Source organism: Pan paniscus, chromosome 4 (genome assembly GCF_029289425.2).
Source record: "Pan paniscus chromosome 4, NHGRI_mPanPan1-v2.0_pri, whole genome shotgun sequence".
In the NCBI taxonomy this organism is placed as follows: Eukaryota; Metazoa; Chordata; class Mammalia; order Primates; family Hominidae; genus Pan; species Pan paniscus.
This window is the reverse complement of record NC_073253.2, coordinates 10,796,161-10,821,998: the sequence shown is the minus strand read 5'-3', so window position 1 is coordinate 10,821,998 and position 25,838 is coordinate 10,796,161. Positions and strand designations below refer to the sequence as shown.

Genomic DNA, 25,838 nt, shown 5'->3' with positions numbered 1-25,838 from the left:
TTTTAATAAAGTTCAGGAAAATCTATTCTTTTCCAAATGGTTTTTCCAAAAAAAAAAAAAAAACCATGACTTAGCAGGCTTCTTGGATGTTATTGATAGGAAAAATAGCCTTCCTGTCTATGTTGGAACTCACACACCCAAACCAATCCATAAGAATGATATGAGTATTTAAGTATTTTCAAGGTCCCTCTACCAGATTAAAACTAGGGAATTAAAAAAAAAGGAGAGAGTATCTTTTTTTTTTTTTTTTTTTTTTTTGAGACACAGTATCACTTCCCTTGCCCAGACTAGAGTGCAGTGGCGCGATCACGGCTCACTGCAGCCTTGACTTCCTGGGCTCAGATGATTCTCCAACCTCAGCCTCCTGTGTGGTTGGGATTACAGGTGCATGCCACCATGACCAGAAAACTTTTGTATTTTTTGTAGAGATGGGGTTTCGCCATGTTGCCCAGGCTGGTATTGAACTCCTGGGCTCAGGCAATCCACCCACCTCAGCCCCTCCAAGCGCTGGGGGATTATAGGCATGAGCCACTGCGCCCAGCCAAGAGTATCTTAAGTATTCTTAGACCCAATAAAATTATTAGTAGAGTCACTGTAAGTCACTATCTCTAAAAAATGAGATAGGTTTGGGGTTTTTCAAAATTAACTCAATATACTTGTGCCTCATAAACAAACCCAATGGTTCAGATTTGTTACACTTGATAAAATTTAAAAATGATTATTTCTATTAAAAAGAAATTGACCATAGCTTCTCTAGCATATCTTAACTGAATTTTTTTCAAGAAATGTATTTAATCTACATTTCCCCAACTCCAATCCAGCCCCACCCTCCACCCCATGGGCCCTCTCTGATCAAGGGCTGTCCTATCTCCCAAAATCCCCCCAAGAAGATCTATCTGTCCTGTGTCCCCATGCGGGTCCTGCCCCTGGCTGGGTTATGGCTTTCTTGTGTGATAAAAGAATCCAGTATAAGGGACTAAGTTTAGTCCAGTGCTTCCTTCCAGATAATGTAACTTAACATGCTGCTTTCCTCCAAAGTCAGGGGCCAGATAGTGCTAAAGGAGAAATTCTGCGGTTGGTGGGTCCTTCAGCTTCTCTTAGGCAGCACTCTGTGTGCAGCCTCAACCTAAGGGTGGCCTTGTACATAGGCAGGTTGACTAACCATCCCAGTTTCCTGGGGACAGAGGGGTTTCCCAGGATACAGGATTTTCAGTGCTAAAAACAAAAAACCGGAAAGTCCCAGGCAAACTAGAATGAGCTGATCATCTACAGGGTCTGTACTTGCAGCTGAAAGTGGCCTTCCACCCATCACAGTGTGTGAAAGAGCCTCAGAGATGGCCTGGTGCAGTTCACTCTTCAACAGAGGACATATAGGTGACAAGGCACTGCCCCTTTCCCCACTCCTGAAGGCCCCTCACAGGCTGTGCCAGCTTCCTAAAACGCGACTCTTAAGTGTCTAGGGCCTTTGTACTCCCAAGGAGACAGGTCCCCCTAAGACCTGGACCCTCCAAAGCATGGAGGTCAGCAGGGAGATGACTAAAGGACCCCACGGTGCAGCAAGCTGGGTTCAAGGTCTCCAGTGAGGTCAACTGAACCTGGCTCTACTGCACATGGAATTCATTTCCTAGAAACCTGCCCATTATCTAACACCAGAGACAAAAGCTGAATTCCCAGTGCCAGCAAAACTGACTGCGGAGCTATGTCACTGCTGCTATTTTTAGGAGATGACTATTGTCTCTCGAGTTTTAAAATACAAAAGCTGCAAGGTCTAGAAGGAAGCGATACAGACTGACCCTCCCGCTACACATGGAAAGGGTCATGCCCTTTGGATGGCTGCCTTGACATGTTAAAGGGAAGCAGATGTGGGGAGAACCCAGGAATCCACCACAGCTGCCTGTGCATAGCCCAACACCGGACAGAATCAGTCCCTGCAAGTCCCAGGATGGGCCCCGACTCCAGGGGTCTTTGCAGTAACTGGTACTCAAGGGAAATGCTGAAGAAAAGAGAAAGGCGGCCGGGCACGGTGGCTCACGCCTGTAATCTACGGGAGGCTGAGGCGGGTGGATCACTTGAGGTCAGGAGTTCGAGACATGCCTGACCAACATGGTGAAACCCTGTCTCTACTGAAAATACCAAAATTAGCCAGGCATGGTGGTGGGTGCCTGTAATCCTAGCTACTTGGGAGGCTGAGGCAGGAGAACTGCTTGAGCCCAGGAGGCAAAGGTTGCAGTGAACTGAGATTGTGCCATTGCACTCCAGACTGGGCAACAAGAGTGAAACTCCATCTCAAAGAAGAAAAGAAAAGGGAAAGGGGAAGGGGAAGGGAAAGGGGAAGGGGAAGGGAAAGGGGAAGGGGAAGGGGAAGGGGAAGGGGAAGGGAAAGGGGAAAGGGAAGGGAAAGGGGAAGGGGAAGGGAAAGGGGAAGGGAAAGGGAAAGGGGAAAGGGAAGGGAAAAGAAAGAGGAAAGGCGTGTGACCATCCCCGGCACCAGCTTCCTCCCCCTTCTTGAAAAACTCTCCTTATGCTGCTTCCGATTCTCCTCCCACCCACAACAGGCTTCTGTTCCATTTCCTGGGCCAGCGTTTCAGGCTCCACCCTCGCGTCATCCGAGGTGCCCACAGGATGCACCAGAAGCCCCAGCACCCTCCTCTGCTCTCTTCTGGGCTTCTCCCCATGGCACTGGCTGCCACTTTTAACAGTTACAAAAGAGGCCTCACCATGTGGATGTGCTATTTTCTTAACTACTCCTCTTTTGGTTAAACATTCAATTTGCTTCCACTTTTCCCCTTGGCTAAAATGGAACTAGCAGTACTGGAAAACCATCTGGAGATTCATTCGCCCATAGAAACAAAAGCTCTGTTTACTGAGTGTCTATTACAGCACAAGCACATTCTCTGTAACTTCCTCGTTAGTTCTGCCTAGAACCTCTAGGAGGTGTTATTATCTTCATAGTAAGCCTCCCAGTTTCTAGATGGGGATCTACAGGAAACTAAAGATCAAAAGATCATGGGACTTGTCCAGGATCATGCAACCAACAAACTGGATTTCTACTCTAAGAAAAGTTCTAGAACTCCTGAAACTTAAATGTATGTGCAAATCATCTCAGGACCTTGAAATGCAGATTCTCCGGGGCCTGAGATCCTGCATTTGGTAGAAGCTCCCAGGCGATGCCAACGCTGCTGGCCCATGAACCACAGTGAAGGTAGCCAGGTTCTGTTGCCCAATATTTCCAGTGAGTCCTCTTCCCACCTATTAATAACTAGGTCTGACCCTGCTTTCATGTCCAAAATTCAATCAATTCATGGAAACAAGGCTACAGGAAAAAGGTCATGCGTGCAGCTTTTCACGCTCATTCAACTTTTTATTTTGAAATAGTTACAGCCCCACAAGAACTTGTACCCTTCACCTGTCCTCCCCAAAGGTAGCATCTTCCACAATTACTATACAATAACAATGCCACGAACTTGACATTGCTGGAATCCATGCAGCTTATTCAGATTGCACCTGTATGCACACAATCGTGTGTGTGTGTGTGTGTATACGTCCATCTATACCATTTTAACCCCCACGTAGCTTCCTGTAACCACCACCATCAAGGCACAAAAAGGTTCCAGCACTGAAAGGCCCCCTCCAGCTACCCCTTTATGGTAACACTTCTCCCCTCCCCACGCTCGGCCCCAGCAGCCTCTGATCAGTTCTCCATCTCCACAACGGCATTATTTCAAGACTGTGACGTCAATGGAAGCATACAGCATATAACCTTCTGAGACCGGCTCTTTTCACTCCCTGTAATTCCCTGGCCTTCCTTTATTTTTAAATCAGCAAGGGTAAGTCGGTGTCCCTGTGAAGGGAAGCAGAGCGGCCTAGAAGTGCTTGAATGTGCAGCAGAAGGTCTCTGGAGATGGTGTTAGCCATGCTCTGGGAACCTACAGAAAGCTCTCCAACTTAAATAGGGGACTCTGCCCATCACATTTACCCTTAGCTCTAGCTCTAAAGGACAGAAAACTGGTTCCATTCGCCAGGCCCTGTTTACTTATTCATAAAGGTAAGGCCCAACAATGGCATAGAATTAAGACTCTTTTTTTTTTTTTTTTTTTTGGAGACAGAGTCTTGCTCTGTTGCCAGGCTCGAGTGGAGTGGTGTGATCTCGGCTCACTGCAACCTCCGCCTCCCTGGTTCAAGCAATTCTGCCCCTGCCTCAGCCTCCCGAGTAGCTGGGATTCCAAGCGTGCACCACCACGCCCAGCTAATTTTTGTATTTTCAGTAGAGATGGGGTTTCACCATGTTGGCCAGGATGGTCTCGATCTTTTGACCTCATGATCCGCCCACCTCCGCCTCCCAAAGTGCTGGGATTACAGGTGTGAGCCACCGTGCCCAGCCTGCCAGCAAGACTCTTAAGTGAGAATTGTTTGTTTGTTTGTTTGTTTTTTTCTTGGAAACAGGGTTTCATTGTGTCATCCAGGCTGAGTGCAGTGGCACCATCCTAGCTCATACTGCAGCCTTGAATTCCTGGGCTCAAGTGATCCTCCCACCTCAGCCTTCCCAGTAGCTAAGACAACAGGCATGTGCCACCACACCCGACTAAGTTTTAATTTTTTTTTTTTTTTGTAGGGACAAAGTCTTGCTATGTTGCCCACGCTGGTCTCGAGCATCTGGCCTTAAGTAGCTCTCCCGCTTCAGCCTCCCAAAGTGCTGGGATTACAGGTGTGAGCCACTGCAGCTGGCCAGTTTTAAAGTTTAATAGGATGACATTCTTACAGGATCTCTTTTTAATCTTTGTTTTAACTGTGCTATAACCTGTTATCCTGTATTTTCAAATTTGTGCTATTTCTCTTTTTGATGACAGCTATTGTCAAAAATATCTATTTTATTATCACTTTCAGAGAATCAGCTTTTGTCCTGGATCTATAATCTTCATGATTTCATCAATTTCTGCTTTTCATTTGATTATTTCTTTCCTTTAGTTTTATGCTACCTGTAATTTTCCTTCAAGATACCACTTTTGCTTTTCCCCACAAATTTTGATATGTAATATTTTTATTACTTTTTGGATCTAATTTACATTATGGTTTCCCATTTTATCTAGGAGTTATTTAGAATTGTGTTAGATCTAGAAAAAAAAATTAACCAAATTCAGAGAACATGGTGTTTATGACACCATTTTTTTTGAATTTTCTTGAGCTTGGCTTTACAGCCTACTGGGCTAATAATTCTAAATCATAACCACGTGAAATTTTTCTCCAAATTAAGTCAAGACAATTCCATATGTAAAAGAATACATAAATCCTTTTAATTGACAGAAATAAGGATGTAGAAAAGTTACTAAAATATGTGAACAAAGAAAACAGAAAATATGTTTCATTCACAAAAGGTGGATATCTTCTAGACAGCCGCTGGAATGATATGTGTGTATGTGTGTGTGTACACGCATGCTCACGCATGTTTGTGCGTGTGTAAAAGAGCCCGGGGCAAGGAAGGGGTTGATGGCAGCCACAGAGACGTGAAGAGCATGACTGAGAGGAGGCCCCTTTTAGTTGTGATGGGGAGTGGAGGGGTATGATGGTGTTACCTGTTTGTAGATCTGATGATGTCAGAGTTTAAGATAAAGTAGGGTGTCAGGAGTCCTTGATGTCATTAAGTATGTGATATGGTTTCCCTGTGTCCCCACACAAATCGCATCTCAAATTGTAATCCCCACATGTCAGAGGAGGGGCCTGGTGGGAGGTGATTGGATCACGGGGGCAGATTCCCCCTTGCTGTTCTCATGAGAGTGAGTTCTCACAAGATCTGATGGTTTTAATGTGGCACTTCCCCCCTCGCTCTCACTCTCTCATGCCGCCATGTAGTAAGACATGCCTTGCTTCCCCTTTGCCTTTTGCCATGATTGTAAGTTTCCTGGGGCCTCCCCAGCCATGTGGAACTGTGAGTCAATTAAACCTCTTTTCTTATAAATTACCCAGTCCCAGGCAGTTCTTTATTTCTTTACAGCAGTATGAAAACAGACTAATACAGTATGTATGTCCATAAAAGAACTGGAAGAGTTTTTTTTTTTTGTTTTTTTTTTTTTGAGATGGAGTCTCGCTCTGTTGCCCAGGCTGGAGTGCAGTGGCGTGATCTCAGCTCACTGCAACCTCCGCCTCCGAGGTTTAAGTGATTCTCCTGCCTCACCTTCCCGAGTAGTTGGGACTACAGGTGTGTGCCACTACACCGAGCTAATTTTTTGTATTTTTAGTAAAGACGGGGTTTCACCGTGTTAGCCAGGATCGTCTCCATTTCCTGACCTCGTGATCTGCCCACCTTGGCCTCCCAAAGTGCTGGGATTACAGGTGTGAGCCACCGCGCCCAGCTGGAAGAGATTATTTTTAAATGGTGTCCCTGAATTTAAAGGACAGTTGAAGGTGGATTTTACTTATTTCTACTAAGTCAGAGATACAGAAATTGAGGTAGAAGTGAAATCCCATGTCACAGCTGGCTCAGTGGCAACTGATTGGATTGGAGTGGTGGGATTTGAGAGCAATTTCAAAGAAACAGAGAAATAACGACGTATGCTTCCAGAGGCATATTTATGTCAGGTCTGATGAAACTCAGATCAGAAGTAGGCATCTGATCAGATGGGAATGAAGAATGAAGCATTTCTCTCTGGCCTCTGTTTCTGGGATGCTTACCTGGCCCTTGAATTAGGACCCACACTTCTGGCAAGGGACATTCCAGCTGGGAGAGGCATGGACAGGGAGGCCCAGGAAGAAGCAGGTGTAACCACGTCAGCCTGTGCTCAGCAGAGGTGCCCAGTGAAGGGTGTTAAGTGCATTCATAGTGGCACACTTTTTCTGAGACAAGGAAAGACAGAAGTCACATTCCAGTGTCCACTTGGGGAACAGGCCCAGACGGGGCTGCCTGACACTAATGCTGCGGCATGGGCAGTAGGTGAAGCCATGTGTTGTGGGGATGGTAAGTTTCAGACTCAGACCGCACTGGAACTGCCTCCTGGCTCCACCACGGGAGCACCTATGGCACCTCCCTGAACCTGTAACTTCATCCATTCACCACAGACACCCACATCCACATCACGGGGCTCCGAGGGTAGAATGAGATGCTCTGTGCTAAGGCTTCTCAAAGGCTCCACTGCCTCCAAAGCCCCTGGCAGGTTTTGTTGAAAAGTAGGCCCTGACTCAGCAGGTCTTGGTGGGGAGGGCTGGGATTCTGCACTCCCAACAAGTTCCCCAGCAGGGAACCCCCCGCTTCAGGTCTCAGGACCCCACTTTGAGTTCAAGAGTCTGCACCAGTGATGGTCAGTGTTGGCTGCACATTGAAATGACTCTGGGAGCTTTAGAAAATACTGATGCCCTGGCCGGGCGCGGTGGCTCACGCCTGTAATCCCAACACTTTGGGAGGCCGAGGTGGGCATATCACCTGAGGTCAGGAGTTCGAGACCAGCCTGGCCAACATGGTAAAACCCCATCTCTACTAAAAATACAAAAATTAGCCAGACATGGTGGCGGGTGCCTGTAATCCCGGCTACTTGGGAGGCTGAAGCAGGAGAATCGCTTGAACCTGGGAGGCGGAGGTTGCAGTGAGCCAAGATTGCGCCACTGCACTCCGGCCTGGGCATTAAGAGCAAAACTCCGTCTCAAAAAAAAAGAAAAAACAAAATACGGATGCCTTATCTCACCCTCAGATTCTCACTTAATTCTGAGATGTGGCCTGGGCACTTGGACTTTTATAGACCTTTCCAGATGATTCTAATGTATAGTCCAAGCTGGGAACCACCATCTCTGGGAGACTACCTGGTGCAAACACCTCAGAAATCTGGACTCACATTTTTTTCAACTTTGTCATTGTTGTTTAAATTTATCCAAATTTTGTTTTTTAAATTTATTTCAGAAAACTATTAACCCCTTGAGGTGATGGATATTTCCTCAATCTAAAAAAATCAGAGCTGGAGATCAGGACTAGGAAACGAAAAGCACACTCTGGGGTCCAGGCACAAGCCCCAGTATGGACACCTGTTGGCTCAAATAAATACTCAAGAGGCCAGGGGCGGTGGCTCACGCCTGTAATCCCAGCGCTTTGGGAGGCTGAGGTGGGTGAATCACCTGAGGTCAGGAGTTTGAGACCAGCCTGGCCAACATGGTGAAACTCCATCTCTACTCAAAATTCAAAATTTAGCTGGGCATCGTGACGCATGCCTGTAGTCCCAGCTACTCAGGAGGCTGAGGCAGGACAATCGCTTGAACCCGGGAGGTGGAGGTTGCAGTGGGCCGAGATCGCACCACTGCACTCCAGCCTGGGCAACAGAGCGAGATCCATCTCAAAAAAATAAATAAATAAACAAATAAGATTTTAAAATAAGTACTCAAGAAACCCAAACGCAGCAGAGCCCTCTCTCCATTTCACACTGTAGATCAGGGGCAAAGTCACAGACTATGGGGGAAATCAGCACTGTAAGTACAGGCTTGAAGTAGATTATTCTACCTGTTGTTTGTTTTCAGGTTGGCAGCTGACCAATAATAATAATAATTACAATGTTATAAACACAAACACACTTATATCAAGGAAATTTTTAAAAAACTAAATGCCTGTTTTCTCTTCTTTAATGAGTCCTAATTGACCAAAAAAAAAAAAAAAAAAAAAAAAAAAGTATTTGAGTCATGTTGTTAAAGAATCTGAAAAGAATAAAGGAGGCCAGGCATGGTAGCTCATGCCTATAATCCCAGCACCTTGGGAGGCTGAGGCAGGAGGACTGCTTGATGCCAGGAGTTTGAGACCAGCCTGGGCAACATAGCAAGATCCTGTCTCTACAAAAAATAAATAAAAATTAGCCTGGCGTGGAGGTGTGCACCTATAGTCCCAGCTACTCAGAAGGCTGAGGTGGGAGGTTCATTTGTGCCCAGGAGGTCAAGGCTCAGTGAGCTAGGATTATGCCACTGTACTCCAGCCTGGGCAACAGAGTGAGACTCTATCTCAAAATAATATAAAATAAAATAAAGAAGCAATACGTGACAAAGCAGCCAGAAGTGATGCTTCAGCCAAGCTGAAGCATCATGAGGCCATATTTGCTCAGCCTGCTCTCCTGGAACCCTGCCCCTGCCATGGAAAACAAGCCGAGACAGCCTGCTGGAGGATGAGAGACCAAATGGAGCAGCGATGAGTCCTCCCAGTTAAGACTGTTTTGGTCTTGCCATTCGCAGCTGACCACCAGCTGAATGCAGACGAATGAGCAAATCCAGCCTCCATCAGCTGAGACAGGCCACCCCCAGCAAAACATTTACAGTTGTAAACACCTGTGAGGTTTTGTAGCTATTTGTTAGGCAGCATGATTGTGGCCACAGATGACTGACATTCTTATATCAAAAACACATGGGGGCTGGGTGCAGTGGCTCATGCCTGTAATCCCAGCACTTTGGGAGGCCGAGGTGGGTGGATCACTTGAGCTCAGGAGTTCGAGACCAGCCTGGCCAACATGGCGCAACCCCGTCTCTACTAAAAACATAAAAATTAGTCGGGCATGGTGGCACATGCCTGTAATCCCAGCTACTCAGGAGGCTGAGTCAGGAGAATCGCTTGAACCTGGGAGACGGAGGTTGCAGTGAGCTGATATCACACCACTGCACTCTAGACTGGGTGACAGAGCGAGACTCCATCTCTAAACAAAAAAACAAAAACAAACAAACAAAAAACACATGGGCCTCTCTACTGCTGCTAGACTCAGAGTGCTCCCCACCACGGTCAGCAGAAGAGGAAGAGGCAGACATCAGCCAGCCCACCCATCGCCAAGCCCATTTCAGCTGAGACCTCCTCTGACTCCAGCCCCTCGGACTCCCGGTCTAGGATTCTGCTCAATTTGCCCTCCTCACCCGCTTTCTCACAGTTCAGAATTTGGAGATGCAACTAAAACACTAGCATACATGCCTCTATTTATTTATTTATTTATTTATTTATTTATTTATTTATTTATTTTCAAACACGGGTCTTGTTCTGTCGCCCAGCCTGGGGCGCAGTGGTGCAATCTCAACTCACTGCAACCTCCGCCTCCTGGGCTCAAGCGAGTCTCCTGCCTCAGCCTCCCCAGTAGCTGGGACTACAGGCGTCCACCACCATGCCTGGCTAATTTTGATATTTTTTTAGAGACGGGCTTTCACCATGTTGCCCAGGCTGTTCTCAAACTCCTAGGCTCAAGTGATCTGCCTGCCTCGGCCTCCCAAAGTGCTGGGATTACAGGAAGGAGCCACCACGCCCAGCCTAACATACATTCCTAAAAAGCAAAGCTTGTGCTTGCAGGCCCTCCGCAAGCATACAGAGGCCTGAGGCCAGAATTCACTTTCTATGGTAACTAACAAGAACCAGAGAAGTCACTTTCTATGCTAGTCAGCCCGTTTCTGTGCACACCCAGGCCATGAGCACCGAGGCCTGGTAAAGACGGAGGGCTGTTGCAATAACTGGATTCTCATTTTAGGGGAAAAGTGATTCTGGAGCTTATAAATCTTTCTGAAGTATTAAAAAAATAAATAAATAAAAACTTTCTCACATACATTTCAAGATAAAGCCCTGATCATCGCTATAAATCTAGGAAAATTAAGTTTTAATTTTAAGCACCTCAAGAGTAAAGGGAAACACCCACACTGGGTGTGATGTGGGCTTTGCTGACCTAACAAAACAAACCAATGGAGGCGCCTTTGGAAAACGTAACCAAGAGACCCTGGAAATTTAAACACGCAGAAGCAGGGCAGGCGCGGTGCCTCACACCGGTAATCCCAGAATTTTCAGAGGCCAAGCAAGAGAATCACTTGAGGTCAGGAGTTCGAGACCAGCCTGGCCATCATGATGAAACCCTGTCTCTACTAAAAATACAAAAATTAGCCGGGCGTGGTGGCGCACACCTGTAATCCCAGGTACGTGGGAAGCTGAGGCAGGAGATTCACTTGAACCCCGGAGGCGGAGGTTGCAGTGAGCAGAGATTGCACCACTGCACTCCAGCCTGAGTGACAGAGCAAGACTCGGTCTCAAAAACAAACACGAACACGCAGAAGCAGAATCCCATCAGGACAGGAGTGCAGTATTTTAAATTGAGCACGTATTTGGGCCTAATTAAGTCCAAGAGCTGTCTGACATTTAAACTGCCCTTCTGCAACAATTAAAACAACACACTTTGTGTGTTTTCACTGTCATCTCAAGAGCCGCCAAGGCCATAAAGGTGAACTTCAGGTGATAGTAAGTGGAAGAGAAGAATTAAGAAAAAGAATTATGGCAGCTTGCACTGCCTCAAGTCAGAAGGAACAAAACAACCATAAATCCAGAAGACATTGGAAGCAAGCTTTGAATGTTATTGGGCAATTATCTGACAAATATTTACATGTTGCATATTAAATCATGCAATGCTTTTAGAGCAATAAATATTTTAGAAGGAAAATGGTGTGCTGAGCCGCATCCAACATTCTACCAATCTCAGGAGGCAGGAGAGAATGCATGTTCTTAAACAAAACACATCTGATCCTTAGTTACCCAGACCAAATGGAATGCCTGTCAGCTCAGGCAAAGCTCCCTTCTTAAATGCCCAGAGAGGAAGAGCTCAACAAGCATGTCCCAGAAAAGTTTAGACGCCTTTAGAGATCATTTTCTCCTAGAAAGCCAGCTGTGGGCTGTACCTGTGAGCTGTCATTCTGCCAATAATGCAATTACCCCTCCACTGCACCAAAGCTGTCCAGGCCTTCTTTAAGGTTTTCACTGCCACTAATCATGATAAGCTTGGAGACCAGGCTCCAATGAGGTTCCCACCTCAGTCTTTGCACACACTGTTCCCTCTGTCTAACTCCTCTTTCCCCTAGACACCATCTCTGCTCAAACGTCACCTGCTCTCTAAATGACCATCCTATTTATAATTTCAGCCCTAAATGTCTGAATGCCTACATTACCCTTGCTCAGCTCCAGGTTCTGTAGGCTTGGACAAGAGGAGACAGAAAAGCCTCCCAGGGAAGGTGCCCTTAAACCAGGAGCCTGCAGACAGTGAGGGAGTGACCCACGCTGCCTTTGGGGAGACTGGACACCGTCATGTGAAAAGCAGTCCGTCTCCCAGTTTCCTAGGTCTTAGCTAGCCGCTCTTCCTCTGCAAGTTCTTCTCCTCACTAAAAGGCTAGGACTCTCAAAGGCAGGGACTGCCGGATTCAGTTTTGAGTCTGCTAAAGTACCTAGCGGGAGCACAGTAGGTCTGCGGTAAACACTTTGGCAATGACTCACTCCATTTACCACAGAGCAGGGCATCAGGGCTTTGCCACACTTGATTCTTTCAGCTGTTTTTCAGGAAGATAGAGGCTATTTGATCAACAACCTTGAGAAGCTAATGAAAAGAATGGAGGCTCCTGCCTCGCTCCCCCCACTGGCCCCACAAAGCACAGAACACAGGCCCTGCTCCGTCTGATCCAAAGATGAAAGAGTCCAAGGGTCTCTAAGTTAGCAGGCTATGTCCGGGCCTACATCATTATTTTACGTGACACAGAGAAACAAAGTCTTCACTTCTGCTGTAATCAAAGGGGAAGAAAAGCAGCGAGAGAAAAAGCCTTGCCTGGCAGAAGACAAAAAACAAAACAAAACAAAATAAAACTGGAAGGTGCTCTCTTCCAAGCCAAGAGAAGGCAGGCGAATGAGAAACAAGATGGTAAACACAAGCCTGGGGCCAGGCCTTCCCAGAGCCTTGTGGGCAGTAAGCCATTTTATGCTCACATCCTAAGAGGAGAGGCTGCCGTTATCCCTATTTTACAGATGAGGAAACTGAGGCAGAGAGCTGCTGGGAGGCTGGAGCTAGCCTCCCATACCACGGCCCTCCCCTGCCTCTCTGCTGTGTGGCCTGGAGACTCAGTCTGTTAGGCCCGAGCCCCTGGGGATGGTTTACGTTGCTGTCAGTTTTCTTCAATGCAGCTGTTTTCAAACATTTATGTTTTGCCCCTAAAGGAAACATTATATAAAGCTGAGCCCAGTGGTGCCCTAGAGTGGGGACTGGGCGAGCCAGGCCCCTCCTGTGCCCATTCCAGCCCACTGGAGACCACCAGGCTGCCCAGGACAGGGGGAGAGGCCCACCCCACCTGTTCCTTTATGAGCTTGGTGAGGCTTCCTTTAAAGCTGGCCCCCATACTGGCTTCCAGAAAGCAAGGTTTCTGATTACACACATCTGGGCCTGAAAACTCAGTTAAACCAAATGTAGAACTTGAGAAACAGGCCCTAGGACTTCGGGTGGAGCTCCAAGCCCTAATCACATGCCAGCCAGGGCATCTGTCGCCAGGGCTGGGGGAGGAGGCATTGCAAGAGGAATGGCAGCAGGAACTACAGGGCTCCAGGTGATGCTACCTACGGGGACCCCACCTCAGGTCTCACTGCCTAACATATGACAAGCACAGACCCTTCCTCCAAGTTCAAATGTTGTGTGATATGGTTTGGCTGGGTCCCTACCCAAATCTCATCTTGAATTCCCACGTGTTGTGGGAGGGACACGGTGGGAGGTAATTGAATCACGGGGGCAATGTAGTACAAGGGGAGAGTGACATTGGAGGGCTTCCCATCCACCTAAGCCCAGCCCAAACCACAGTCAGGGCAAACCACCTGCCCCACCCACTGCAGGATAAACCAAAGGCACAAGGTCACCCGGGTCCCCAAGTCAAAGCACATGTTTTCTTTCAGCTGCAGGCTCCTGAGCAAAAAGCATGTGCATTTGTGCTAGGCTGCATCTGCAGATACCACGGTCCTTGGAGAATACAAAAATCAGGTGAGAACGCTGCCATTTGCCCACTGAGCACAGACTACTGGGGACTTGGCCACCGTGGTCACTCTGCAGTTTTCCCTTGAAGTGCTTTGCTTGGTGGAAGGTGTTCCACCAGCCAGTCCTTCTCAGGTCTTCTTAAGCCAACTTTTTTTCTTTTCCTTTCTTTTCTTTTCTAAACATCTCGTTTTCTCTGAATCTGGTCATAACGAAAGGATAGCCTGTGCCTGCCTCCACGCCTCCTGCCCTACCCGGGTGGATGCCTGCGGCTCTGGGGCTCTCCCTAGGCCCTGACTCTGGGGACCCCCGGCTGGCATTGGCTCGCGGAGGTGACCTGCGGACAGACCAGTCAGCGATCACGTTGGCTGGTCGCGGCGCGGGCCACAAAGCTCAGTGGAGGTGCGGTAGGGGACCAAGCTGTCCCGGCGAGGGAAGAAACTGTTGCTTCCAAATCATTGCGGCTGGAGGAGCCGATCTGCGCCCCAGCGTGTTAGGACAAGGGCGGCGCGAGGGGCCCAGGGGACAAATGGGGCGCTGGGCAGGAGGGGCTGTCTCCTGCAGGCGAGGAGGAATGGTCCCCTGCCAGGGACCTGGGGAAAAGTAATAGTCAGGAGGGGACCGGGCCGCAAGAAGCCAATCCTGGACTGCAGCACGGGCAGCCAGCGCGAATTCAGTCAGGAGGTCCACGGGGACCGGTAAACGAGAAGGGGATGCGGTGAGGACGCCGGACTGGCGTTTCTGCCGCGCTGACACCTCGGGCAGAGCAAACTGCTCCCTCCCCGCACCGCGTCCCCCAGCCTGAGACGGGGAAGCCACCCAGGGCACCGCGCTCCCAAACAGCGGGGAAAAGGCGCTCTGGGCGGCGGCTGAGTGACCCGTCCGGAGCCAGGACCTGGGAGGCGCGGGGATGTGGTGGGGAGGAGGGGAGTGGGGGCAGTGAGGGGGCTCAAATCCTGCGGGGACGCCCGCTTACCCTGCCGTTGCGGTCAGTCTCCTGCGCCTCCTCGACGCTCACCCCGCGCCGCACCAGCGTCCGCAGCAGCCCCACGTTGTTGGCGCAGGCGGCGCGCAGGAGGGTCGCCGTCTCCGGGACGCTTTCCGGGACGCTCTCCGCGCTCTCGACGCCGTGCTCCTCCTCGTCCTCGAAAGGGTAGAAAGAGTCGTCCGAGGCGATGCTGCGGGTGTCTGGCAGACTCGAGAAGTCCTCAAACTCTTCGTAGTCAGCGGGGTCCTCCTCGACCTGCGCGCCCCGGGGTGGGGACGGCGGTGGCGGGGTCATGCAGCGCGCCCCGCCGCCCTCCGGCCCGGTCCCGGCCAGCAGCACCATGCCGGCGGCCGGGGCGCGGGCCGGGGGCCGGGGCGCGGGCAGGAAGAGCGGGACGCGGGGCGCGCGCCGAGGTCCCCGCTTCTCGCTTCTGCGTCCCCAGAGAAGCCGTGGCCCGCGCGCTCCAGCTCGGCGGAAACCGGCACCAGGCGGCTGCGCTCAAAGAAAAAAGTCTCCGGAGGCTGAGCGAGCCCCTGGGGTGGGCGGGACCGCGGGGGCTTTCCGAGGCGGGGCGGGGCGGGGCGCGGGGACACGCCTTCCCCCGGGGCCTTCCCCTCGCGCCCCTTCCTGGCCAGAGTTCAGAGCCAGGCAGGCGCTCTCTCGAGCGCGGGGACTGGGCACCTGGCAGCGTTGCCCCAGAGCTGGGGACAGCTGGCGCGGGAGAAGCAGAAGCAATCACTAAAGAAGCCGAACCCGAGTCGCGGGCGGCAAGCGGCCCCGCCCCTCCCTCCGCCGGCCCGCGGGATGGGGGCGGAGGTGGCGGCGGGGGGACGCCGGGGCGGAGCCGGCCTCCAGCTTCGGGAACCTCGGACCCCTGGAGCCGGCCTCCGCCGAGGGCGTCGGGCCCCCGGGCCTGGGTGGGGCCAGTTTCTCCCGCCGCTTCGGAGGAGCAGAGCGGGTTTTCTCCCTTCGGGGGATCCCGGGCTTCGGGGCTGACTCCACCCGGCCGCGGCCGCTTGGAGGCCGGGGAATCCCCGGGGCGCTTGGCGGGCAGAGAAGCCGGGAGCGGGAGCGGAGCCGTCCACCTGGGACCTGTGCCCGGGGAGCGCTGCCGGCCGGGCCACTCTGAACTGGGGGCGGTCGGCTGCCGTGGGGGAGTCCCAGCCCGGAAGGGAGGACGATCCTCAGAGTCCCCCGTCTCGCAGAACCGGGGCCGGCCGTGGCTTGAGGGTTGGTCAGATCCTGGGATTGGGAGCGGGGTGTTCCGGAACCTCAGGGAGCATCTGAGTGGGAACGGACGACGAGGAACTCCCCGTCCCCATGCCTGGCCTGTCACGTGCTGGGATCTGCGGACTCACCCCCGGAGGCTGCGACTGGGCGCTGACCCCTCGTCTGGCTGCCCAAAAGAGCAGGGCCGCGGGCGACAGCCGCAGTCCAGGCCCACAGCCCCTCTGGCCCGGCCTTGCCCTCTCCCCGTCAGTCCTGGCGCCGGGGATGGGCGGGGAGGAGGAGGGCGTGTGAGGATTTGCCACAGGGAGCCCTTGACTTCGGGGTAGGAGGCGTCGTGAGCCAATCTTGGGGGAAGGTCTCTGCGCAAAGGCGCGGAGGTGCGCTCGCGCCCGTCGCAGGTCAAAGACTGCGGAGGCCACCAGCCCTGTGTCCCCCTAGCCTCCTTCCTTCCTTTTTTTCCCCGATCTTGACAGCGTGTCCACCAGCTGCCAGCCGGTGGGAGGACCTCGCGGCCCCAAGGTGAACACAGCTAGGCTGGCGCAGCCTCTGGGGACCAGGCTTGAGGCCCACGTGCCGCTGGGCAAGCTGAGGGGCACGAGGGCACCGAATCCAAAACAGCCGTGGGAGGTGTAGGATGAGGACAGGTTTAAACTGCGAAGCCGCTCGAGCCCTCGTGTCACACCGCACTGGCCCGACCCGCTGTCCTGGTCGCCTGGTCTTCCAGTGTCTCCAGCAGGAGCCAAAGGGCCTGCTGGCGGCCCAGGACCCGGCATCTGCAGGGCCCCGGAGGGTGGGGCGCGCGGGAGCACCGATTTCTGGTGAAGACGCCCTCGCACCTGGGCGGCTCTGAGCGAGCAGCGAACTGAGACTCGCTGGCCTCCTTCTCTACTCCGGGGATTCTTTCTGCAACCAAAAATAGCCCCCAGATTACAGTAAACTCTACCTTTTTGTGTAACTGACCACAGTTTGCATCAATTCCCACTGGGAATTTCCCCTTTCAAGGTTGAGGGTTGTTTCCAAAGGCCTGGGGTAGTTACAATTTCAAGTGCCCCCTGAGGGCTGAGTTGGGTTTGCTGGACCCACTGTCCTCCCAGGGAGAGCACTGCGTCACTTTACAGCAAGAGTCCCGGCTGCGGGTCACCAAGGCCCAGGTGGACAGGGCCAGGCCCTGAGAGGGGAACACCACGCAGCCTTCTCTGGCCTCCCGTAGGCGATCGGTGCTCATTGACTGCGTCACTCAGCAAGGGAATTGAGGTTCTATCCTCAGAGTTTACCACTTCCTTTTCTTCCTTAGAAATTTGAGTCCAAATAGCATTTGAATGTGTTTCCCCTTAAATATAAACTAAAATGTCATCGTCTGCTTCAAAGAAGAACTATCGTTTATAAGTAAGTGGTCCGATTCAGGATGCAAGCTGATCATTTTCCTGTCTTTTAAAAATAAACCGCTAAGAAGAAACAATAAATAAAAAATAAAATATGCTTCTTTTACAACAAAGACAGTAGAGTCTGGACATTTCTGGAAGATGGGCTAAAAGAAACACAAAATCGACCGGGCGCGGTGGCTCACGCCTGTAATCCCAGCATTTTGGGAGTCCGAGGCGGGCGGATCACGAGGTCAGGAGATCGAGACCATCCTGGCTAACATGGTGAAACCCCGTCTCTACCAAAAATACAAAAACAAAATTAGCTGGGCGCAGTGGCGGGCGCCTGTAGCCCCAGCTACTGGGGAGGCTGAGGCTGGAGAATGGCGTGAGCCCGGGAGGCGGAGCTTGCAGTGAGCAGAGATTGTGCCACTGCACTCCAGCCTGGGCGACAGAGCGAGACCCCATCTCAAAAACAAAATAAAACAAAACACCAAAAAAAAAAAAAAAAAGACACAAAATCAGGCATAGGCATTTTTAGTAAAGCCAACATTTATTATGTGTACAAAATCTGCATAGGTAGGAGAAAGTAGCTTATCAAAACTGCCGACTCAGGATAACTTAAATTAATAACATTCTGAGGCCAGGTGTGGTGGCTCAGACCTGTAATTTCAAAACTTTGGGAGGTTGAGTCTAGCGGATCCCTTGAGCCCCAGGAGTTCAAGCCCAACCTGGGCAACGTGGTGAAACCCCATCTCTGCAAAACATACAAAATATAGCCTAGTGTGGTGGCGTGTGCCTGCAGTCCCAGCTACTTGAGGGGGAAATCGAGGCTGCAGTGAGCCCTGATGGTGCCACTGCACTCCAGCCTGGGCAACAGAGTGAGACCCTGTCTCAAAACAAAAAGAGAAGTTCTGAGAAATTATATTTTATCCGACTGTCAAGTTTCAATGAATTGTTATGATTTTGAAAGATATACATAGCAATTACACAATTTGTTCATTTAGTTGAATAATTTGTCTTTGGACCATTTTTTAAAAATTCAGCACTAGCTCAGTTATGTGTCTGTAACATGCCTTTCAAAATTACAAGCAGTATGTTTATCTTGAAGAGAGAGAAAACTGCATGCACCTATAGGGCCTGCCCCACCTTGGTTTGGAAGGAGGGAGGCAGGGGGAGCCTAATGGTGGAGGAGCACACAAGTGCACCACAGTGTTCATAAAATAACTAGCTCCAGCACTTTGGGAGGCCAAGGTGGGCAGATCACTTGAGGTCAGGAGTTCGAGACCAACCTGGCCAACATGGTGAAACCCCATCTCTACTAAAAATACAAAAATTAGCCAGATATGGTGCTGCATGCCTATAGTCCCCACTGCTCGGGAGGCTAAGGCAGGAGAATTGCTTGAACCTGGGAGGCGGAGGTTGCAGTGAGCTGAGATTGTGCCACTGTACTCCAGCCTGGATGACAGAGTGAGACTCCATCCCTCACCAAAGAAGAAAATAAAATAACCAGTTCCCATCTCCCAAGGCTAAATGAAGAACTGAAGGAGAGAGTGATTTAAAACCTTCTCACATTGTCTGGAATTTAGCAACAGTGTTAACTTTCATTAGTATGAAAATTAAAGTATCCATTTGCCTTGATATAAATTGTTCTGTAGGACCTGCTTCTCCAGATTCATTGCCTTATTTGCCGAGAGAGCTAGCCCAGGTGAAGTGAATGAGAAATGTGTATAGAAGGCAGTGCAGCTTGGGGTAAAGACCAGATAGTGATATCAGACAGGCTGGCTTCCAATTATGGCTTTACCACTGCTAAGTTACAATGATAATAGTTCTAGATTTTGAATGTCTGTTACTGTGGGGGTACCAATCTCCTATTCTTGATGTTTAGGGTATTTCCAACATTTTCCTTAGTGGACACAAATGCACCCTTGTCCAGGTATTTCCTCAGGAAAACATCCCACCTCAAGTGGCTTGAGCTTTTTAAACCCCATTATTATGTGTAAAAATTGTTCTCAGTGAGAGAGACTGGGAGAGCCAGACCTCAAGCTCAGATGGGAAGACTCAGGGCTGTAAAGATCCTACTTGTCTTCATACTGTTCTAGAAATGACATGACCACATTCCTGTGTGAATGCTTGGAAGGGAACATGACAGCACCAATCTAAAGTAGATCTCATGAGATAACAACCGTCTGATAATTTCTTTTGCTGCTGTTGTTTTCATTGTCATTGACGAAAGCTTTCCAGAGTTAGTCTCTGTTACTAGCAACTAAAACTCAGTTCAGCAAAACAGCATATTAAGAAAAAAAACTCGACCGGGCGCGGTGGTTCATGCCTGTAATCCCAGCACAGAAAGAGAGAGAGAGAAAAAAAAAAGAAAGAAAAGAAAGAAAGAGCAAGCTAAATGGGGAAAAAACATTAATTGCAGAAAAAACATTAATTGTGCTGCTTGTGGCAAGTGGTTAGGATGATAGCCAAAACATAGAGAGAATTCACAAACCAAGAAGGAAAAGCTGAGCATATTTATTAATTTGTTTAGCCCCTGTTGTTCCATAGTGAGGGAAATACAGCTCATTACGATGAAAAAGACTCATTCGCTTGCCTTAGGTGGCCGAAGGGAAACTGTGCCAGGAGGCGTGGGCTCTGCCTTCTTCAGCGAGTGAGCTGAGTGGTAGCTATAGTTAAAGGGAAACAGGCCAATCCTTGAAGTTGGATGCCAGAGAAGAAAACGAGGGTCTGGGGTCAGCCCGGGCTGGAGAGGGGACCTTAAGGCTCAGCTTCACAAAGGCTGGATGCTTTGTTTTCTCAATACCACCTTCCTCTCAGTCATCTTCTCAAAAGACAGAGCTGGGAGATGCTAATGGGCTGAGGTTTGTAACAGGCTCCTCCAGCTCTCCCACTGCCTACGAGAGAAGAAGTGAGTGGGGAACGGGACATCTCTTAGTCACTCATTTTTTAAAAAATAGTTTTAAAACACTCATGTTTTTAAAAACCAAAATGATTTGTTTTGGAGTTTTTGCAAATTTCTCTGAGTTGATTCCCACACTCGTGGGAGCAACCTAGAGTGTCCTGAAGTCAATCTGCGGAATCACTAGGCCAGATTACCTTTCTCATCAGTTTAGGAATATAAAGAAAGGTCTCTGTGTATTTCTGGATCTCCCTATTAAAGAGATTAGTTGCTGTTTGGGCCTCACTCCATTCAATTGACAGCAACTAGATCCCTCCTGTTACAATCTCAATTCATGTAACCATTTCGGAACTTCAGCTTCTTTTAAGGAAGTTTTCTTTGTGGTTAAATGTCTAGAAGTAAATGCATGTGTGCACTTAACTGCCAGTTCTGCCACCTTTTTCCTGCTCTGCATGGGATTAGCAATAGTGGGGTATCACTAAAAAATCCATGCCTACTCTAAGGACAAAAGGCCTTGGGTCTTTTGCCAGTGGAACCTTTTATTCAACAGAATAAATGTGGTTGGATTTACAAGGCCAGTTGAGGGAGTCCTGTGAGGTGAGAACCTATCAAAAGACCTACTGATCGGCCAGGCGCGGTGGCTCACGCCTGTAATCCCAGCACTTTGGGAGACTGAGGTGGGCAGATCATGAGGTCAGAAGTTTGAGACCAGCCTGGCTAACATGGTGAAACCCCATCTCTACTAAAAATACAAAAATTAGCCGGGCATGGTGGCACGTGCCTGTAATCCCAGCTACTTGGGAGGCTGAGACAGGAGACTTGCTTGAACCCAGGAGGTGGAGGTTGTAGTGACCCGAGATTGTGCCACCGTAGCCCAGCCTGGGCAACACAGCAAGACTCCATCTCAAAAAAAAAAAAAATGACCTACTAATCGAGGCCTTCCCCATGACCCACCCTGATGGCCTTCCCCGAAGTGCAGGAGAAACTCCACCCTTTTCCCTATCACTTCCCCTGTTACATGCCCCTGTAATCACTCTTACTGCCCTGCTTTCCAATATGTTTTTGCAAAACTATGTTCCTCTGTAAGCTGACAGTTTGCCAAGAGCAGGAACCAGGTCTCGTTAATTTCTTTTTGAATCCCCAACATCTAAAAGGATGCCTCACCATCTCGGTTGATCTTCAACAGATGTGTTAAACAAAAGAGAAGGCGATGCCTGCTAGACCCAGCTCTGCTGCATCTTGGAAACTTCTGAATGTACACAAGGTCAGCACAGAGCAGCTGATCACCAGGAACCTGAGCTTTCTTTAGCCACTTACACTTCAAAGTCTTTGTATCTTCAGGATTTTTTTAAAAACCTCCTGCCATAGGTAGGTAAATATGGGACTCAGGAGGATACTCAGATTCTGTGTCAGCTTCTGAGGATCAACAGCCCTCTGTAAAGCCGGATTCATGCCTTAGCACGTGTAAAACTGCCAGACTGAGACTTCAGGGACACCAAGCAAGGGGACTGGAGCTGATAGAGCAAGCACCTTATGAACCAGGAGGGATGGGGGCATCGTGCCTGGCTCTCAGCTGGGACCAGTGTGCTTAATGCCAGGCCTACAAGTTGCCACCCCATCCTCTCCCTAACTGAGCATAAATTCAGTCAGCAAAGCAAAGCCTAAATCAGGATTTCAAACTACCGTGGTGAATCACACAGTTTGGCTTCCCTTGTCACTCAGCTTATTCTCTCTTAGGTCAGTTTCAGGTCAAAACGTGCCCATGGGGACAAAGCTGAAGGCAGGGAGAATGCAGGCTGGGCAGCGACCGCATGTTGGGAGGCTCAGCCATCAGCATCCCTGACTTTGTCATTCTGATCTTGGGGAACACAGAAGAGGACCCTCCCCTGCAGCAGAACCCTGAGCCCTCCTTCCCTGGGACTCTGGATCCCTCCCAACCCTTCCTGAGGTCCTCCCGTCATGGTGTGGCATCTGTTTCTGCATCCACAGCCCACTCAGATCCCCACTCCACAACAGACTTTACGCCCCCACACGCTCTTGCGCTACCCCCACCAGCTTAGCTCACAGCTGAACCTTCTGCAAGACAGATCCGCACAAGCTGCACTTTTTCATCTTCCATTTCTTCATTTAACATATGTAATACATACAATCAAAAATTACAAAAGTAATTCACACTTCTTGGGAAAAACCCCCCCAAACAGTATGCTCTACACAGTAAGAAGGCAGTGTCAGCCGGGCATGGTGGCTGTGCCTGTCATCCCAGCTACTTGGGAGGCTGAGGCAACAGGATGGCTTGAACCTGAGAAATTGAGGCTATAGTGAACTATGATCACAGTTCTGCACTCCAACCTCAGTAACAGAGCAAGACCCTGTCTCAAAAAGTAAAATAAAATAAACATTTTTTAAAGAAGGTAATGTCTTTACTTTCATTTCCTCCTGCTGCTCTTTGAATTGCTGCCATCTGCTCCTGCCCCACCCACCCCCACCATCCCTGGCTTCCCCAAGGATCCCACAAGGGTTTCTTTCCTATAAAATTCAGTGGACATTTCCAGCCCTAAGCCATATTTGATGACGACATGCGCCCCATGCTTTGCCTGAACAGTGATCATCTCCAGGAAATACAGACACAGTCCCCTGGATTCCCTTCAGCTGTCCATACTATGGTCATCCAAGCACTGTAAACAGAGCTGGAAAGTGGGGATCCCCATACTCCATGCCCCTGGCAGTCCTGAGACCACAGGAAGGGAGAGTAGCCTGGAGTTCTGCTCATAGCCTTGCAGAGGGGCAAGGCTGAGGACTGAATTCTCTAGGACAGAGACTGTTCCCTGTTGTATCCTAAAGCAGCACGTGGCCTTGAGTGCCTGGGAAACATTTCTGATGACTAAGTGAAGGAGGGATGGCTGAGCCAGCCCAGCTCTCCTGTGACCCTAAACCTAAAGCAACCTACTCCACCTACCTAACCCGGAAGCGACATTCTTAGCAGTGCCAAAGCTCAGCTCAACCCTGGCACAAAGTGTGTGGGAGCTAAATCCATGCTCCTAAGACATGGACTACAGTGGAGCTGGAGCTGATGGTTACTAATTTTCTTCCTTTTCTTTCTTTCTTTTTTTTTTTCTTTTTCTTTGAGACAGGGTCTTGCTCTATCACCCAGACTAGGATGCAGTGGCAAATCATAACTCACTGCAGCCTCCAACTCCTGGGCTCAAGCAATCCTCCCACCTCAGCCTCCCAAGTAGCTGGGACCACAGACATGCATCACCATGCCCGGCTAATTTTTTATTTTTTGTAGAGATAGAGTCTCCCTATGCTATATTGCCCAGGCTGGTTTTGAACTCCTGGGCTTGAGCCGTCCTCCTGCTGTGTCCTCCCACAGTGCTGGGATTACAGGTGCAAGCCACTGCACCTGGCCCATTACTACTTTTCACTAGCACACTTTTTTTTGCACTTGAGTACGACTGCCTCTGTTTCCATGGCTGTATATGTATATAGGGTTTAGACTTTCTCAGACAATTCACCAGAACATTTTGGTATTTCATTTTTAGAACCAAAAATACCCCAAGTTTATAATGATAAAAATTCCCAAGTTCTATTCTCTCTCCTAATCTGGAGTTATTCAGTCAACTGGCTTACTGAGCGCGGCAGATGCACACTCCACTTCTCAATATGCACACTTTGTCATGGTTTTCCTCCTCAGAAGCCCCCACCGGTGACTCATGCCCACATTCCCTGTGTCAGCAGCCGGCTCCCAGGCCCCGCAGCAGACCTGCCAGGATGCCTCGGGGCTTGTGGCTTCTGGTCTCTTTGTTGGCATAGACTTCCCCTCCCATCCCTTGCAAACATTTTCCTCAATAGTATTTACTCAGTTTGATGTATCACTTACATATGTAGTCCAGATATCCACTGCAGGCATTGGGAGGGAGAGAAGAGGATCCCGGTGTCATCCTGCTTGCAGTTATTCATAATGTTGAGATTCCTGTGTGTGCAACCTGTTCACAGGATGTGCAGCTACCGAGCACTCAAACTGGAAGGGCGGGAAGGTGTTGCTGAAGAGGTGGGATGTCACCGAAAAGAACAGGACCTCAATAAAACTCTCAAGTTTAGGTGGTGGAGCAGAAAGTATAGTCTGTTGAGGGGAATAGACCAGACACATATACACGCATGCCTCAGAGGACAGAGCAGCACAGCCGGTTTTGACTTCATATAAGAATTCTCTCTCTCTCTCTCTTTTTATTTATTTATTTATTATTATTATTTTTTTTTTTTGGTTTTTGTTGTTGTTGTTGTTGAGATGGAATTTTGCTCTTATTGACCAGGCTGGAGTGCAGTGGCGCAATCTCAGCTCACTGCAACCTCCACCTCCCAGGTTCAAGCGATTCTTCTGCCTCAACCTCTCAAGTATCTGGGATTACAGGTGCCCGCCACCTACCCCAGTTAATTTTTGTATTTTTAGTAGAGACGGGGTTTCACCATATTGGCCAGACTGGTCTCGAACTCCTGACCTCAGGTGATCCGCCCACCTCAGCCTCCAAAAGTGCTGAGATTACAGGTGTGAGCCACTGAGCCCAGCCTCTTTTTCTCTCTTACATATGGTTTTTCACTGCACCTCAACTCAATCTCTACTGTCTGTCTTTGAGTTCCAGATTCTGGGGCCCAATTTGCCCTTCCCCAGGTTGTCAGAAGAATGGAACCAAATCTCACCTCTCCCTTAGTTTCAGATCATCCACCCTTTGAAGAAGGTGTCTGAACTCCATCAGTGTATTTTTTAAGTCTTTTTTTCCTAAGCCCTAATGATATCTTCAACTGAACGCCCTTCCTTTTCCCCACTCCAGCACTCTAGGGACCCTTGCTTTGGGCCCTCTATTGGGGCCGCTTCCTCACTTCCCTCACACTGTCTCCAACACCTGGCAGCTCCTTTCCACTGCTTCTTCCTCTTGCACCTTCCCACCGTCCCCAGCCTCTCGTCCTATCCAGTCCACCCCACACTGATGCGGTTCTCAGACTTCCCAGATATCACTGCACAATCAGAGGGCCGCAGGGGGACCACCGTCCATTACACATACGTTTAATCCCACCCCATGAACTGAGATCACTCTCACCAGCGTAAAATCTGCTTTTATTGGCACAATATGAAATCACAACAAGTGCCCCCCACCCTCCACCCAGCACACCTGCATGCACACACACACACACACACACACACACACACACACACGCATATACATACACAAGCTCTCCAGTGAAGATGAGTGTGTCTCTCAGTAAGGATTTCCAGTCATCGATACAGTGCTTTCTGCTCATTGATTCCCATGGTCATCTAGGAACATTTGCCACTAAGCAGTAAAAGGCACTGAAGGTAAAGTTAAAATGTTGGTGTAAAAGACACTGAAAATGGAGCTGGCCGAATTCTAGAGCCAGCATTTTTCTGTGCATTGGGAAAAGGCTGCCTTGTTTTATTCTAGCTGTGGATATTTCAGGTGGCTTAGGGAGCTTTCCACCTGGCCTCTCTCCTGACCTCCGCACCTCCTTTGACCTTGCCCTAGGCCTTGCCCCTAAATGTCTCAACCCTTTTCACTACCCAGATTGCCCCTAAAGGTTTGAGGCTGTGCCCTAAA

At 49.6% G+C, this 25,838-nt stretch overlaps 1 protein-coding gene across 1 annotated transcript in view; it reads right to left on the bottom strand.

Annotated features, from left to right (window-relative positions):
* The window catches only part of ANKRD33B (ankyrin repeat domain 33B), a 93,502-nt gene extending 77,236 nt beyond the window's left edge, over positions 1–16,266 (bottom strand). The window contains exon 1 of the mRNA XM_034959736.3: positions 14,719–16,266. Coding sequence (XP_034815627.1) covers positions 14,719–15,072 — 354 coding nt within the window. The 5' untranslated portion in view covers positions 15,073–16,266. The remainder of the gene's footprint in view (positions 1–14,718) is intronic.
* Between the last annotated feature and the right edge of the window lie 9,572 nt (positions 16,267–25,838).